The sequence below is a fragment of the Coregonus clupeaformis genome, chromosome 36 (genome assembly GCF_020615455.1).
Source record: "Coregonus clupeaformis isolate EN_2021a chromosome 36, ASM2061545v1, whole genome shotgun sequence".
Classification (NCBI taxonomy): domain Eukaryota; kingdom Metazoa; phylum Chordata; class Actinopteri; order Salmoniformes; family Salmonidae; genus Coregonus; species Coregonus clupeaformis.
Genome location: NC_059227.1, coordinates 11886264 through 11900966, shown reverse-complemented (window position 1 = coordinate 11900966; position 14703 = coordinate 11886264). Strand labels below are relative to the sequence as shown.

The 14703-nt window shown below is 44.7% G+C and overlaps 1 protein-coding gene across 1 annotated transcript in view; it reads right to left on the bottom strand.

Moving 5' to 3' along the window:
- Positions 1-14703, bottom strand: part of kcnh5a (potassium voltage-gated channel, subfamily H (eag-related), member 5a) — a 169858-nt gene that overhangs the window by 75398 nt on the left and 79757 nt on the right. The window contains exon 7 of the mRNA XM_045211191.1: positions 6263-6692. Within this exon, the coding sequence (XP_045067126.1) occupies positions 6263-6692 (430 nt within the window). The remainder of the gene's footprint in view (positions 1-6262; positions 6693-14703) is intronic.

Here is a 14703-nt window from a genome sequence, read left to right as displayed (position 1 = left end):
ATAACCCACCAAAAAAGGACCAAGCAGCGCGTCCAGGAGCAAAGGGTCTGGACATGGGAGGAACTGTTGGACGGTAAAGGGTCCTGGACGTGGGAAGAAATCCTGGACGGCATGGATCGCCGTCCATGGAGCGAAACAGAGGAGAGGCGACGGAGAGAGGAGCAACGGCGTCGGCAGAGCCAACGTCGGAAGGACGAGAGGCAACCCCAAGAAATTTTTTGGGGGGCACATGGCTTAGGGCGGCTGGGCAGCAGGAGGCTGCCACAGGGAGACGTGGAGAGAAGGCTATCGGATTACGGGAGCCATTGGCGAGTAGAGGAAGGGGAAGTTGTTGCGGCACGGCGTGAGAGACTGATGTGTGTTACCAGTCCGGTCCGGCCCGTTCCTGATCCCCAGTTAAAGCCAGTGGTGTGTGTTCCCAGTACGGACCGGCCTGTTCCTACTCCACGCATCAAGCCCACGGTGTGCGTCGCCAGCCCAGCCCGGCCTGTTCCTGCTCCACGCACAGAACCTACGGTGTGCGTCGCCAGCCCAGCCCGGCCTGTTCCTGCTCCACGCACCAAGGATACGGTGTGCGTCGACAGCCCTGCCCGGCCTGTTCCTGCTCCACGCACCAAGGATACGGTGTGCGTCGACAGCCCAGCCCGGCCTGTTCCTGCTCCACGCACCAAGCCCACGGTGTGCGTCGCCAGCCCAGCCCGGCCTGTTCCTGCTCCACGCACCAAGGATACGGTGTGCGTCGACAGCCCTGCCCGGCCTGTTCCTGCTCCACGCACCAAGGATACGGTGTGCGTCGACAGCCCAGCCCGGCCTGTTCCTGCTCCACGCACCAAGGATACGGTGTGCGTCGACAGCCCTGCCCGGCCTGTTCCTGCTCCACGCACAGAACCTACGGGGTGCGTCGCCAGCCCAGTCCGGCCTGTTCCTTCTCCCCGCACTAGCCCTGAGATGCGTGTCCTCAGCCCGGTACCTCCAGTTCCGGCACTACGCGCCAGGCCTAAGGTGCGCCTCAGACGGCCAGAGTCTGCCGTCTGCCCAACGGCGCTTGAACTGCCCGTCTGCCCTATGGCGTCTGAACTGCCCGTCTGCCCAACGGCGCCTGAACTGCCCGTCTGCCCAACGGCACCTGGACTGCCCGTCTGCCCAACGGCGCCTGAACTGCCCGTCTGCTCAACGGCGCCTGTACTGCCCGTCTGCCCTATGGCGCCTGAACTGCCCGTCTGCCAAGCGCTGCATAAGCCGCCCGTCTGTACTGAGCCTGCAAAGCCGCCCGTCTGCCATGAGCCTTCAGAGCCGTCCGCCAGACCGGAGCCGCTAGAGCCTTCCGCCAGACAGGAGCCGCTAGAGCCTTCCGCCAGACAGAATCATACACCAGCGATGGAATCAGCAGGAGCCGACGCAGCCCGTGCAAGACTGGAAGCCCAGGTTCGGGTCCAGCAAGAGCAGCTCCTGCAGATGGGAACCGCCCTGCGGGGAGGTGATGACCACTCTCCGAGGCTGGGGTCCGCCTCCACCGCCAGCCGCCCAGCCAGCACCGTCCGGCCAGCCATGAGCAGCCAGATCCGTCAGCCAGCCGCGAGCAGCCAGATCCGTCAGCCAGCCATGAGCAGCCGGATCCGTCAGCCAGCCATGAGCAGCCAGATCCGTCAGCCAGCCATGAGCAGCCAGATCCGTCAGCCAGCCATGAGCAGCCAGATCCGTCAGCCAGCCATGAGCAGCCAGATCCGTCAGCCAGCCAAGAGCGCCAGCCAGGATCCGTCAGAGCCGCCAGCCAGGATCCGCCAGAGCCGTCCAGCCAGGATCCGCCAGAGCCGTCCAGCCAGGATCGCCAGAGCCGTCCAGCCAGGATCCGCCAGAGCCGTCCAGCCAGGATCCGCCAGAGCCGTCCAGCCAGGATCCGCCAGAGCCGTCCAGCCAGGATCCGCCAGAGCCGTCCAGCCAGGATCCGCCGAGCCGCCAGCCAGGATCCGCCAGAGCCGTCCAGCCAGGATCCGCCAGAGCCGTCCAGCCAGGATCCGCCAGAGCCGTCCAGCCAGGATCCGCCAGAGCCGTCCAGCCAGGATCCGCCAGAGCCGTCCAGCCAGGATCCGCCAGAGCCGTCCAGCCAGGATCCGCCAGAGCCGTCCAGCCCGGATCCGCCAGAGCCGTCCAGCCCGGATCCGCCAGCCAGCCAGGATCCGCCAGAGCCAGCCAGCCAGGATCTGCCCCTTAGTCCGGTACTGCCCCTTAGCCCGGTGCTGCTCCTTAGCCCGGTGCTGCCCCTTAGCCCGGTGCTGCCCCTTAGTCCGGTGCTGCCCCTTAGGCCGGTGCTGCCCCTTAGTCCGGTGCTGCCCCTTAGCCCGGTGCTGCCCCTTAGTCCGGTGCTGCCCCTTAGCCCGGTGCTGCCCCTTAGCCCGGTGCTGCCCCTTAGTCGGGTGCTGCCCCTGAGTCCGGTGATGCCTCTTGGTCCAGTGCTGCCCCTTAATCCTGTGGGGTTTAGTTGGGGGTGGTCATGTGGAGGAGGTTACACAAGCGGGTAGTGACTATGGTGGGGTGGGGACCACGACCAGTGCCTGAGCCGCCACCATAGACAGACGCCCACCCAGACCCTCCCTAGACTGTTTGCTGGTGCGCCCGGAGTTCGCACCTTTAGGGGGGGGTACTGTGACACTCTGGCTCTATGGACTTTGATTTTGAGCCAGGGTTGTTCATTTCACTTGGGTGTATTTCTATGTTGGTTAGTCTAGGTTGTTTTTTCTATGTTTGGTCAATGACTCCCAATCGGAGGTAACGAGTGTCAGCTGTCGGCTCGTTATCTCTGATTGGGAGCCATATTTATACTGTGTGTTTTCACCTTGGGGTTGTGGGTTTTTGTTCCAGGTTCAGTCGTAGTCACTGTAGGACTTCACTATCGTCATTCGTTTATTTGTTTTCGTGGTTGCTTTTATAAATAAAGTCATCATGTTCACTCCACGCGCTGCGTATTGGTCCGTTTCCTCAGACGATCGTGACAGACTTGTACTGTATATATTTACTGATATACAGTACTGCCATCAGGGCGCAGACTGAGGTCTTTATCTCTTAAAACCATGAGAGCCAATACCAGTTTTGCACTGGCATCTGTAAGGCTTTTAAATGGAAATAGATTTTTGTGACTTATGTTTATCTTGTATATACATTGTAAGCATTTGTATCTGTCATGTGTGAATGTTTCTGTTTATATGTTTACAATATATCTCTATCTTATTTGACTTGCCACAACTGAAGTTCCTTCTGGAAAAATGAAGTTATTCTATTCTATCAATTTATTGTGTTGTATACAAACATTCGCCTCTTTGCCCAACTTTTAAAGCAGAGTATTTAAGGGTATTTGACAATGGAGAAAAATAGTTGAAAATAGTTTCAGATAGTATTTCTTTTAAGTAATTTAAAAATTGCATTTGTATTTGGGGAAAAAAGTATTGGAGTATTTGGTTTTACAAGTAGACATTGAAATACTGCAAATTGAAGTAGTTGATTTGGCCAGTCTATTTGAAAATACTAAAATACAAAGAAAAAGTATTTAAAATACAAATACTTAAATAATAATGTATCTGAACCTAGGTCTGGCACACCATATGGGCAAAAGACACCATACAACATTGAATGTGTGTTGATGTGCAATTGAGCTGTCAACTAATGTGCATCCAACATAAAAAAAAAAAAGTGCTTGTTAAAATACAATTGTGAATATTTTCATAATTTGGTCATATCAATCTATAGGCCAGTAGTGACCACGTCTTCTAAGTGACTTCATCATGTCTACCCCAAAACATGGGGCCTGGATTCAAACAAATCACATGTAGGCTCAAGCAGAAATCACCTTTTAAAGTAAATTGCAGAGTACAGGTTTATCTCTCCATTCTTTATCTCTAGGCCTTATGTGCACAGGTCTAGTTTTTCATTTTAGAATAAGGCTGTAACGTAACAAAATGTGGAAAAAGTCAAGGGGTCTGAATACTTTCCGAATGCACTGTATCCACTGTCTCACAAAAGATCAAGATGGTGATGAGTAAAAGAAGTGTGCAGATGTTTGCAGTCTAGTGAGCCCTGCATTATGCATTGTGTAATCAAAACAACATTATTCAATGAGCAAAGTAGATGCAGCACACTGATCTAATGTAATTTACAAACACACAAAACAGGGCCAAAAGGAAAATAGAGAAATAAAACAAATGAATGTCAGCAGACAGGGGATACCTGGTCCCAGTGTGACCCAGAATAAATACCCTTTGTAGGTGAGACACCGCTGTGCTACCCTGAGGAGCTCTAGGGCCCAGAATATGACTTGCTAAATCAGCATACAGTACTCTATTGCCTCTGTTCAAATTAAAAAATGTGCTGAGGTATAGTGCTGGACACCAGCCAATTGCTGCTGGGCTATTCTGTTCAAAGTGTGTGTGTGTCTGTTTATGTGTGTGTGTGTGTGTGTGTGTTTGTTAATGTGGTGTGTTGTTTGTATTGGAAGAGGCGAGTTGGGAAGATTGTTACGTAAGGTATGTGTTTATTATTAATTAGATAGGACAGGTCTCCTGAGCTCCATCCTAGGCCCAGTGACGTTGGTATTCACCCAAAAAGGATTCAATCAGGATTCAATCGGATAAAAATGCATCTGACGTGTGGTCAGACTGCTCCGAACTCTAAGGGTATCGCAGAACTTCAGTGCTATAGCACCGATATAATATCAATTCACTCGAATGTCTGATTGATCAATACTACTCATATGACTCTGAAAACAGTAAACCATTAGCCATTCTATTAGTCATTTAGTATTACCTAAACAACCACACATGGCAGGAGAGCAATGGAAGAGTCAAGCTCTTGGCCGGGATTAAATTCATAGCACGCTGGACATTTTATAAATCTTGTGTTGAAAGAAACCCTGCTGTGTCGTCCGGAAAAACAAGTGTGAGAGAACTTGTGCTTCTTACACATTTTAGTGTATTCCAGTATGATTTTTCTTCCGCCCTTCCCCCCCTCCTAAAAGCATGAATGTCTTCACAAATCTAGCCCTACCAACCTGACCCAGCCAAACTCTAAACACAACAACTCTGGCCTAATGCAACAACTCTGATCCTTCATTAATCTAATCAAAAGCCAGGCCATATTGTATCAGTCCCTCATGGCTTAATTTGCGCTGGGGTTTTAGGCATTCCCCAATGCCTCTAGCCTTGATGATGCAACCCAAGCGCCTCTTGATCTAATAATTATTTTTAACTGCTCTGATTCAAATCAAAATATGTTCTCAAATATCCCCTCAGATAACTCCACCGCATGAAAGATTGTGTTAAACCTACTGCCTATCTCTTAATTTCATGATTCCATATAATCTCATCACGATCCTGACATGAAACATATTCTAAGTCTTACAATAACCCTTTCACAGAGGGTTTTTACCGTTTTTGTATAGGGGGTAAAAAACACTAAATTTTTTGCACAAAAAACCCAGCACAGGACCTAGTCATGTAACCTGTATAAAACAGGTTATGGGTCTGCAAACAGCAGGTAAATAACAGGCTGTTTGAACAGGGGACATACAGTATTACAATAAATTAACAAAAAAAGTATTGTGAAAGAAACTACAGAAGAAGATAAGGTTAATACATGCTTATAACAGCAAGTACAGCACTATAGTGGTTAGTTAGTGATTAGCATTAGCACGTGTGGCACTCATGTGGTAGGCACATGTGGTAGCGTTTTGCAGAGATAAAGATACACAAACTAATAGTACAATACAGAAAACATGTGGATTTATATGGAGAAGAAAAGTTGAAAGCAGAATCGCTGTTGTTTCTTGACTGCATACATTGGCCTAGCTAACAGAAGCATGCAGACCCAGACTCTCATGCAGACCCAGAACTGTGCCTGCTTGAGTGACAGGGGGCGGGGCATGGTGTGTGTGGGAAGCAGCCGCAATAGGAGAAAGAGGGAGACTGGAGAGAGACAACAAACGGAGTAAACTTGAAAATACTTTACACGCAGCTGAGTAAGGTTTGAAAAAATCGCAGCCTCTTGCGATATGGATATTGCACATGTCAATATCACAATTTGAAATAAAAATGAGATTAATTGTGCAGCCCTAGACTATGTTCCGTACTGTATCCGGTAGTTGCACATGATCAGTGGTAGTCTTTCTTGGCTTGAAATGTAGAATCTTAGTTGGCGAGGAGCCTTTCAACTTTGAGCTATTAGTTATTGTAAAAGAGAATAACCTACATAGTCACAGATAAATAAGAATACTTACAGCCCACCATCATCATCGCCACAGAGAAGATCTTCTCTCCATCTGTTGTGGGAGCGATGTTGCCAAAGCCGATTGTGGTGAGACTGGTCATGGTGAAGTAGAGGGAGGAGATGTAGAGAGTGTCCTTGCTCGGGCCGCCCTCCCACTGGCCAGAGCCGCTGGCGTTGTAGAGGTAGGGTGAGCCGATGCTCGTGGCCAACTGATAGAGCCAGCTGTCTGTCTTGATTGTGTTGGTGGCTTCGTCGATGACCTCGTAGTCCCCAATGCTGTACCAGATGCAGGCCAGCCAGTGGGCCACCAGGCCGAAGACGCACACCAGTAGAACCAAGACCGCCGCCCCGTACTCCAGGTAATGGTCAAGCTTCCGGGCCACGCGGCCCAAGCGGAGAAGTCGGACCACCTTCAGTGAGCTGAAGAGGCTGCTGAGGCCCTAGAGACAGAGAGAGAGGAGAACGATAGAGGAGATGGAGATAAATATATAGAAAGATAGGGAGAGAGCAATTGCAATCTGGTCCACTCATACATCAATTTAGACTAGGTCTGCAAGCTTATGGAGCAAGCTTTGAAGCAATTGTTTTTTGGGGTCACGGGCCAAAAAAGTTTGAGAACCACTGCACTAGACAACACTGGACAACTAGGAATAATACCACAAAAAAAATGTATGCATGCTAATAGGCACTCTTTGTGCTAAATTCTGTGGCACAGTTTCATGATCACAGGAAAGTTGTCAGTGGAATCCGCATGCAACTCTGGGTGTATTTGTAATGTTTGTAATACTGTAAAAGAAAATACTCAACTCTAATGAGAGCCTTGAATCAGCTGCTACTGAGGTTTCTAAGCCCCAAATCTCTAGAAGGGGCCAGCATTACACAGTGAAAATCTGAACTAAATTAGCAAACTGGGACAGTAAAAACACTCATGATCTTTTATGTTAACAAACATTCAACAAATGTATGCCTTGTTGAATGCACCTGGTGTCAGTGGCGGCTCCTGAAAAAATTCTCAGGGGGGGCAATTTTTCTGATGATTTAGGTGACCTACACACATTTTTAAAAAGATATGTCCAGCAACAACATGAAGACAGGGGCAGCATATAAGTCAATACCAGAAGCATTTATTGACTGATCTCAAAAGTGTTGGCTTACAAAATCAAAATAAGTTATCACAGTAAAAATAATCAAGGGTGTTCTTTCACATTCCTCAACACTGCATAAACAATATGCATTTCCATAAACAAATGAAATATCAGCTGAAAATACAGCATCTTGGTATTTGTTCAGATTGCAGGATCAACAAGAGCTTTTACCACATTTTTTGCCTCATGGTTGAATTGGAAATATGTGCACCTGAGCATAATTCACAACAAGCAAGCAGGAGCTTTTGATAGAGGCTACTGAAAACATTGATGCAAGTTATTGGTAATAAGACATTTTTATAGACTTCCATATTCTGCCCTCTTGTATAGATTTGTGAAAATGAACAGTGATAGACATTTTGCCTGAAAACAGAATTTGAAAGTAATTTCTAGAAAAGGTAAACACAGCTATCTGTATGGCTTTGTAAAAATGAACAACCATATTCTGGCCAATTGTATAGATTTGTAAATATGAACAACCATATTCTGGCCAATTGTATAGATTTGTAAAAATGAACATGAACAGATTTTTTTTTTTTTTACTTTTTTAAAAATGAAAAATAACTATTTTAAACAACATCAACTGTGAACTGATTTGGGCGTGTGTGTGTTAAAGAGACAGACAGGAAGGGACAAAGAGAGAGAGAGGCTACATTACTTGTACTGAAACTGTTCTCTTCTCTGTTTCAATACAGCAAAGCGTTCAATGACTTTCTCATTGAAATCAGGCATGCTGAGGACTAGTTCCCTCTCCATGGAAAGCATGGCCAGTGCATTCAGACGTTCCTGGCCCATTGAATTTCGCAGGAATGTCTTAACTCGTGTCAAAGTTGAGAAACATCTCTCAGCTTCAGCTGTTGTCATGGGAGTAGTTATGAGGATGTTCAACAGAGTCACAGTCTCAGAGAACGTCTCCTGGAGGTTGTAGCTCATGAGAACCTGGTACAGTGCCAGTGCACCACAGCATCCCTTGAATTCAGGATTCTCATAGATCAGAGATAGTTCTGTCTTGAGCTTTGCCTTGCTCAGCATGGGGTATGCATTCACAGTGGCATTCAGAGCCTCATCAGGAAATGAATGGCAGTACCTTTCAAACATGTCTGCTTGCAGTAAGGTAGCACTCACAAGGTGGCCAGAGAAAGAGAACCTTTCTTTGGTGTGATCCAGGATGGTGTTGCAGACCTCTTCAGACAGCCTCTGCTTCTCCTCTTCTCTCAAAGCTGTTCTGGGTCTTTTGGCTCCTGTTGCTTCTTGCAGCTGCTGTTGAGAGGAGTCCCTGAAGGCAAACAGACCAATGTGTTTGTTGGCTTTGTACAGTATTGTTGTCTATGTGATGCACAGGTATATGCAATGTATCCATGTATAGTACAAATACTTCAGTTCCACTTAAAATGGGCAGGGATGCATAAAGTCTTTAGTGTTTAAGTTAGCCTTTGTGTCTCACATAGCCTGGATGTTCAGCACAGTATACAGTGGTGCTCATAAGCTTATGATCCCATGCTAAAGTTGACTAAAAAGAGGAATAAAAAAGAAAATAAAATTGGTGTCCTTAAAGGTTGGATTTTCCAACTTTTTTAATTAAGTCATTAAGATCAATTTCCAAAAGATGATTTTTTTATTTTTGTATTCCTCTTTTTAGTCAACTTTAGAATGTGTTCATACACTTATGAGCGCCACTGTACAGTACACATAGTATATAAAATAAGCTAGATTACACCACTGGCCATATATAATGAGAATAATGTAATTTCAGACACAAATGCAGTCTCCTTTCATGCATACATTTTCAAATAAAGCTCTGCTTTGAGAAAGATCGAATGATATTGTTTAATCTTACCTTATGGCCTGCACACTGCTTGTGAAGCTGTCGAGGGCACGTTTGATAAAGACAGCATCGATGTCCTTCTTCTGTAGCTTCTGGTACAGAATGTCGACGTGGGGCATGATTTTGTGAAAAAGCAGCAGGAAAAAAATAAAATCTTCATCATGTAGCATCCTCACGTAGCCAGATGCCTCTCTCACGGTGGGCTGGTCAAATGAACCCAATGAACCCGTCCGGATGGCTTCAAACCATTCGTAAGCTTGCGCAATGAGTTTGACTTTCTCGTCATCGGCAAAAAGACCGTTCAGTCTCTCCAAAAGCACACTGGCGATTGAGACTGAGGTTGATTCCGAGATGGGAAGGAACTCAAAAAAGCGCTCCTGCACTTTGTGGTTGCTATCTATGTACCTCAGCACAAGCACCAACTGTGTCTGTGTAGAAACGTCCGTGGTCTCGTCAGCTTGGATAGCTACGAAGTTCGCCGACTTCACCTCCTCCACAATATGTTCCCTCATGACCGCTAGCATACACTCCAGTAGCTCGTTTTGAATGGTCTTTGATGTGCCCTTGAAAACTTTAGCATTTTTAAGATGGTCATCAAACACCTCATCTAATTGTGCCACAAAGTTGACAAGTCCAAGAAAAATACCAGGGTTGGTGGAGCCCTCAGTTTCATCTTTGCCTCGAAAAGCTAACTCAAACACTCCGCAAAACTTCACACACTGGATTAGCCGGCTGAGGATGTGGCGGTTCTTGCTAACCTCATCGTTGTGGCGGCGGACAGCTAGCCTGTATCCCTCATCCAGTTGAGTGGCAATATTCACTCTCCCCAAAGCAGACAATCTCAAACAGCTATCCATGTGGGTCTTTGACAGCTCATGTTTCTTAATCTTTTCTGAAAGATGGTGCATGTCGGTTACACCAGTCGCTGTCCAAGCGGTGCTGTCTGCCGTGCCGCCTTCAGGGTGAAAGAGTAAGCAGGGGTAGCAGAAAACTGCATTAGCTACATCGCAGCCTGCTAGCCAGATTTTTCGTTCATACCAATTTTTGGAAAATCCTCGGGTGTAGGACTTTCCCCCTTTAGTAGAAACCTGTTGAATTATTAAATTTGGTCTGGGAGGTCCTAATTGTTTCGTTGCCAATTTATCTTGATTTGTTCGCGACAAAAAAGGAACTTCTTTCAAAGAGACAATCGAGTTGCACTGAAGGCTAGCCATTTTGACAGTAGTAGTGAATTGATTGATGAGGCTACCCGCTCTTTTTCTTAGTTACGTTCATGGTTATGTTACGTATGACGAAAGCGCGTAAGTGCAAGCTCTCAGAAACCCATAGAGATTGTATTGAAAGCTCTGATATTTGAAAAAAATTGATTTTACATTAGAGGCTATGAGAGACTTCTGGGCGATTTTCAACCTGACTGAAATCGCCCCAAACAAACGGGGGACATTTGAAGCACGACTTTAGCCTGATTGGACATTTAGTGGCAGATCAGACGTCTAGATTAGAACACTGATAACTACTGTTGCCGTGATATAATTGATTAGAAAAAAAATCCCTTCCTTTTCCCGTTTGGCAGTGCGTCGCCCATATCGCCCTAATGAACACACCGCCCCTGCCTGGTGTACTAACCTTTGTATGTGCTGCTTTTAATCAGTAGGTTGCGAAGCGTGAGTATCACAGAGTTTGAAGGGAAATGTGACCCAAATTACAAATTCACCTCATTGTATGAATACCTAGAATATCATTCATGGATGATTATGGGCAATAACTTTCAGTTGGCAGGCCAGTATAGGTGTTTTCACAACCCAAAGTACAGTATAGCGTAATCCCACCGGATCCTTAACCATAGAATTCTCACCCTCTCAAAAGGCTAGGCAACCAGGAAGTCTCAAGACTTGTGAGGCAAGTTATGATAGTATTTTTCAGTACAATCTCACATGGAAAAATTACAGCTAGATGGATGGACAGCCCAAAGCTTCAGAGAATCCTGCCTCACTCTGCCTGCCTATGGCTCTTTTATGTGATGACGTTCATGTATTTGGATGGAAATATATTAGTTCATATGGGGACTGTATGGATGAATTCCTCCAACTCCTGTACTTCTGCCCTCTCTTCATGACAGGTAGAATAAAAAACTAACAGTTTACCCCTGACGATTGTACATTAGAGTTCCCATTCATCTAACTTCTTCCATGCTTCCATGTTCATCTAACTTCTTTATCTCTTATTTGTAATGATTATAGCCTCTAAGCTCAATGGGTTACTTAAATTATATTTAGAGCCATGTCAAATGTATTCCATTACCCATGAAGAATTGACATGAATAATGACATTCAGTAGTAACTCAGTCACTACACCCTCCACCAATGTGTACCACCACATACATCATTTTGACCATTGCTGTAGATGGATAGGTTATTCATGAGCTAGTCATTATCATTGCTTGTGGTCAATCGCTTTAGGGCAAAGAGATGTAGTAGCCCACTGTACCAGACAGTGACAATGACAGAAGAAAATAAGGTTCACACACACTTCCATACAGCAACACAGTACCAATTCCTTTCTCACAGGAGGGAAATGCTGACTTTGCTAGGCATAGACCAGCATCTTTTAAAGCTACAGTCTGCGATTCGAAAACCAATGAAACGGCTACCCCACCACTCATTTTGGTATACAGCACAGGAATGTGGCTAAAAGGACTGACAGTCCATGACATCCACATTATAATTTTAACCATGTTTAAGCTATACTGTACATTGTTTGTTTACAAGATTATAAATTACGCTTCTGATGGGGTAAGGCAGTTGTACTAAGCTCAAGTTATATTCTTCAAGAATCAATGGTTATATCTCATTAATTTAAAAGTCAACAAATTATGGGCCAATCCCAGACTGTAGCTGTAGCATAATAATACTTTCAGAATGTACATCATCAAACAAAAATAAGGTTTTCTCCACATTCTTGCTGCTCAAAAAACTAAGCCAAGAAAATGCCGCAAGACAGCATTAGCTATGAGTGGCAACTAAGGTTGGCGTCAATTCCCTTTAAATTCAGTCAATCTAGGAAGTAAACTGAAATCCCTATTACAATCATCCTCAAGCAATTAGGAACATTGGAATTTCAGTTGACTTCCTGAATTGACCGATTTGAAAAGGAACTGACCCCAACTGACTCCTCCCTGGTGGAGGAGTTGAGACAAGGGCTGTGACTGAACTCTATATAGCATAGCTGCTTACTAGAAGTATAGCTTATGTGTGTACTAACCATAATACATACTATTTAGAAAATACTGTTAAGTAAAGATGTGTACAGTATGCAGTAAGTTTTTTTTATTTTTCTTCTTTTTTTTTACAGCCGCTCCCTTATGTGATCATCAGCTGTTGTCAGACACATGGGTCTGAAAAGAGGACTATCTTCCTAGAATGTACAGTGAATTCATACTAGATGAAAATCCAAAAAGTATGACATCCCAGCACTTAAAGCATACTCAATTTTTTAACTTTTCACTTGAAAACGCTGTATTCTAGCATACTAAAAAAGCCTACTAAATAGGCCATACTGTACATGTAAGTACGAGAATCCGGTCACAGCCTAAGTGAAGGTACGTAGACAGGCATGTCAAGGCCACAGAGGGGAAGGAAAAATCTGCTTACTGGGAGCACTGAGTCTTCTGCCCTTGTGGCGTTCCTCTGCAAACTGGATGACTCTCGCAGGTGCCTCATTGCCGAAGAGTCTGAGATGGGATCCTTCACAGAAACACAGACACAATATTTATTATCACTCCTACACACTTGACATTGGTATTCATATACAAATTAGGCGAGAGAGAGCGAGAGAGGAGAGAGAGAGAGAGAGAGAGAGAGAGAGAGAGAGAGAGAGAGAGAGAGAGAGGGGGATAGCACCTAAATGAACAGAAAATCATGAGTTAATATAACAACTTACAACTTACATCGTACTACCTTCTAGTTCCCTGGAACAACGGGAATAGTTCACAGAAGTTCACCAATTGAGGAAACAACCAATAGCGAGCCTTGCCTAGGTAGGCTCGTTTGATCATGGGAGAATCAAGGTTTGATCCTCTCAAGGTTTGATCATGGGAGGATATATTTCTATACAGAATATATTTCTATACATGATCTATCTACTACTGTATATTATCTATCTACGTTAATATATATTTTTTAAATATAATGAAACTTTCTATTTTTCAACCCCACACAAAACTGTTGATATTCACTTGATCTGTGCTGACGTCTGCTGGAAAATGTATCTTTCATTAGGTAGGGGAGGATGAATTCCAGTCACTATACACCAATATTGCCATTTCTTCAATAAGGGAATGATTAAGCTTATTGCATCATTAAGAACCCATTTGTATTGATTAATGTTGAGGCAAGCATGACCCTGCGATGAATTAAGCAATACTGTTAATCAAGAGGTTAGTAGTTCCTACCTACACATGGTATAACTTTCATTTTAATCCAATTGTAACTCATAAAGAATAAAAGCAACAGAGCACTCCTTCTCAGACATCTATAATTCACTCTTGAGTGGGTCATCTCTTAGTCAACACTCAACAGCTTCAATAATGTATCAACTATGAGTTTAAGGCTTGTTCCACACCAGTCTGGAATCAGTGAGCTGTTTCTATAATGCAGCCAACAGAGTAGGGAAGCAGTGATTTCACACCTTGTGTTTTCAAATAAATACAGTGCCAATTTTTCAATGTCTGAAAGTGGGTTTTGACAATAGTGACACCTTTTATGCTTTTTACATCAATAGGTGACATCTTCTGTCCACAGAACAGCCTTCGCAGTGCACAAAGTTTACCTAAGTAACCTTAACATTTCATATTGATTGGTTGGAACTTAATTCAAAATGGGTTTGTAATGGTTGTGATTGTATGGCATATAACACATTTTAACACTGTATACTGTACTATAAATCTGCATACAAAATCACCATGGTCATCATGAAAACAAACGCTTATAGATGAATGCTGCTGCAATACAGTATTTTTGCACATTGCGATGATAGCTGTTTATAAATCATCAAACTAAAACAGAGTAAAACAAAAGTAACTCATTCACCATCTTGGCAGAGATCTACAACTATTTACGGTGCTTACATCTTCATTAATGTCTATAACCCATGATATTAAAGGGGCAATCTGCTTTTAAAGCTAGAATCCTTAGTTCAAAGTGTTGTTACAGGCTTTGGTTCTTCAATTTATATTTTGAGGGTGAACGTTAGCACGTTGGGCGCACCGATTGGTATCACCTCGTTAGGCAGTATGTTTTACACCTGTGCTGGCTTGTCATCTCATTAGTCAGAAGGTGTTTCACCTGTGCTGGTTCCAGTTGCCTTGAGAGATGTGGAGGGTTAACACCTTTAGTTGATGCTCCCTATTTTAAAAAAACTATCATTTCTCTGATCTTCCCTGTTTTTCTTTTGCTCCACTTTTGGGTTTGTAGGCGCTCATGG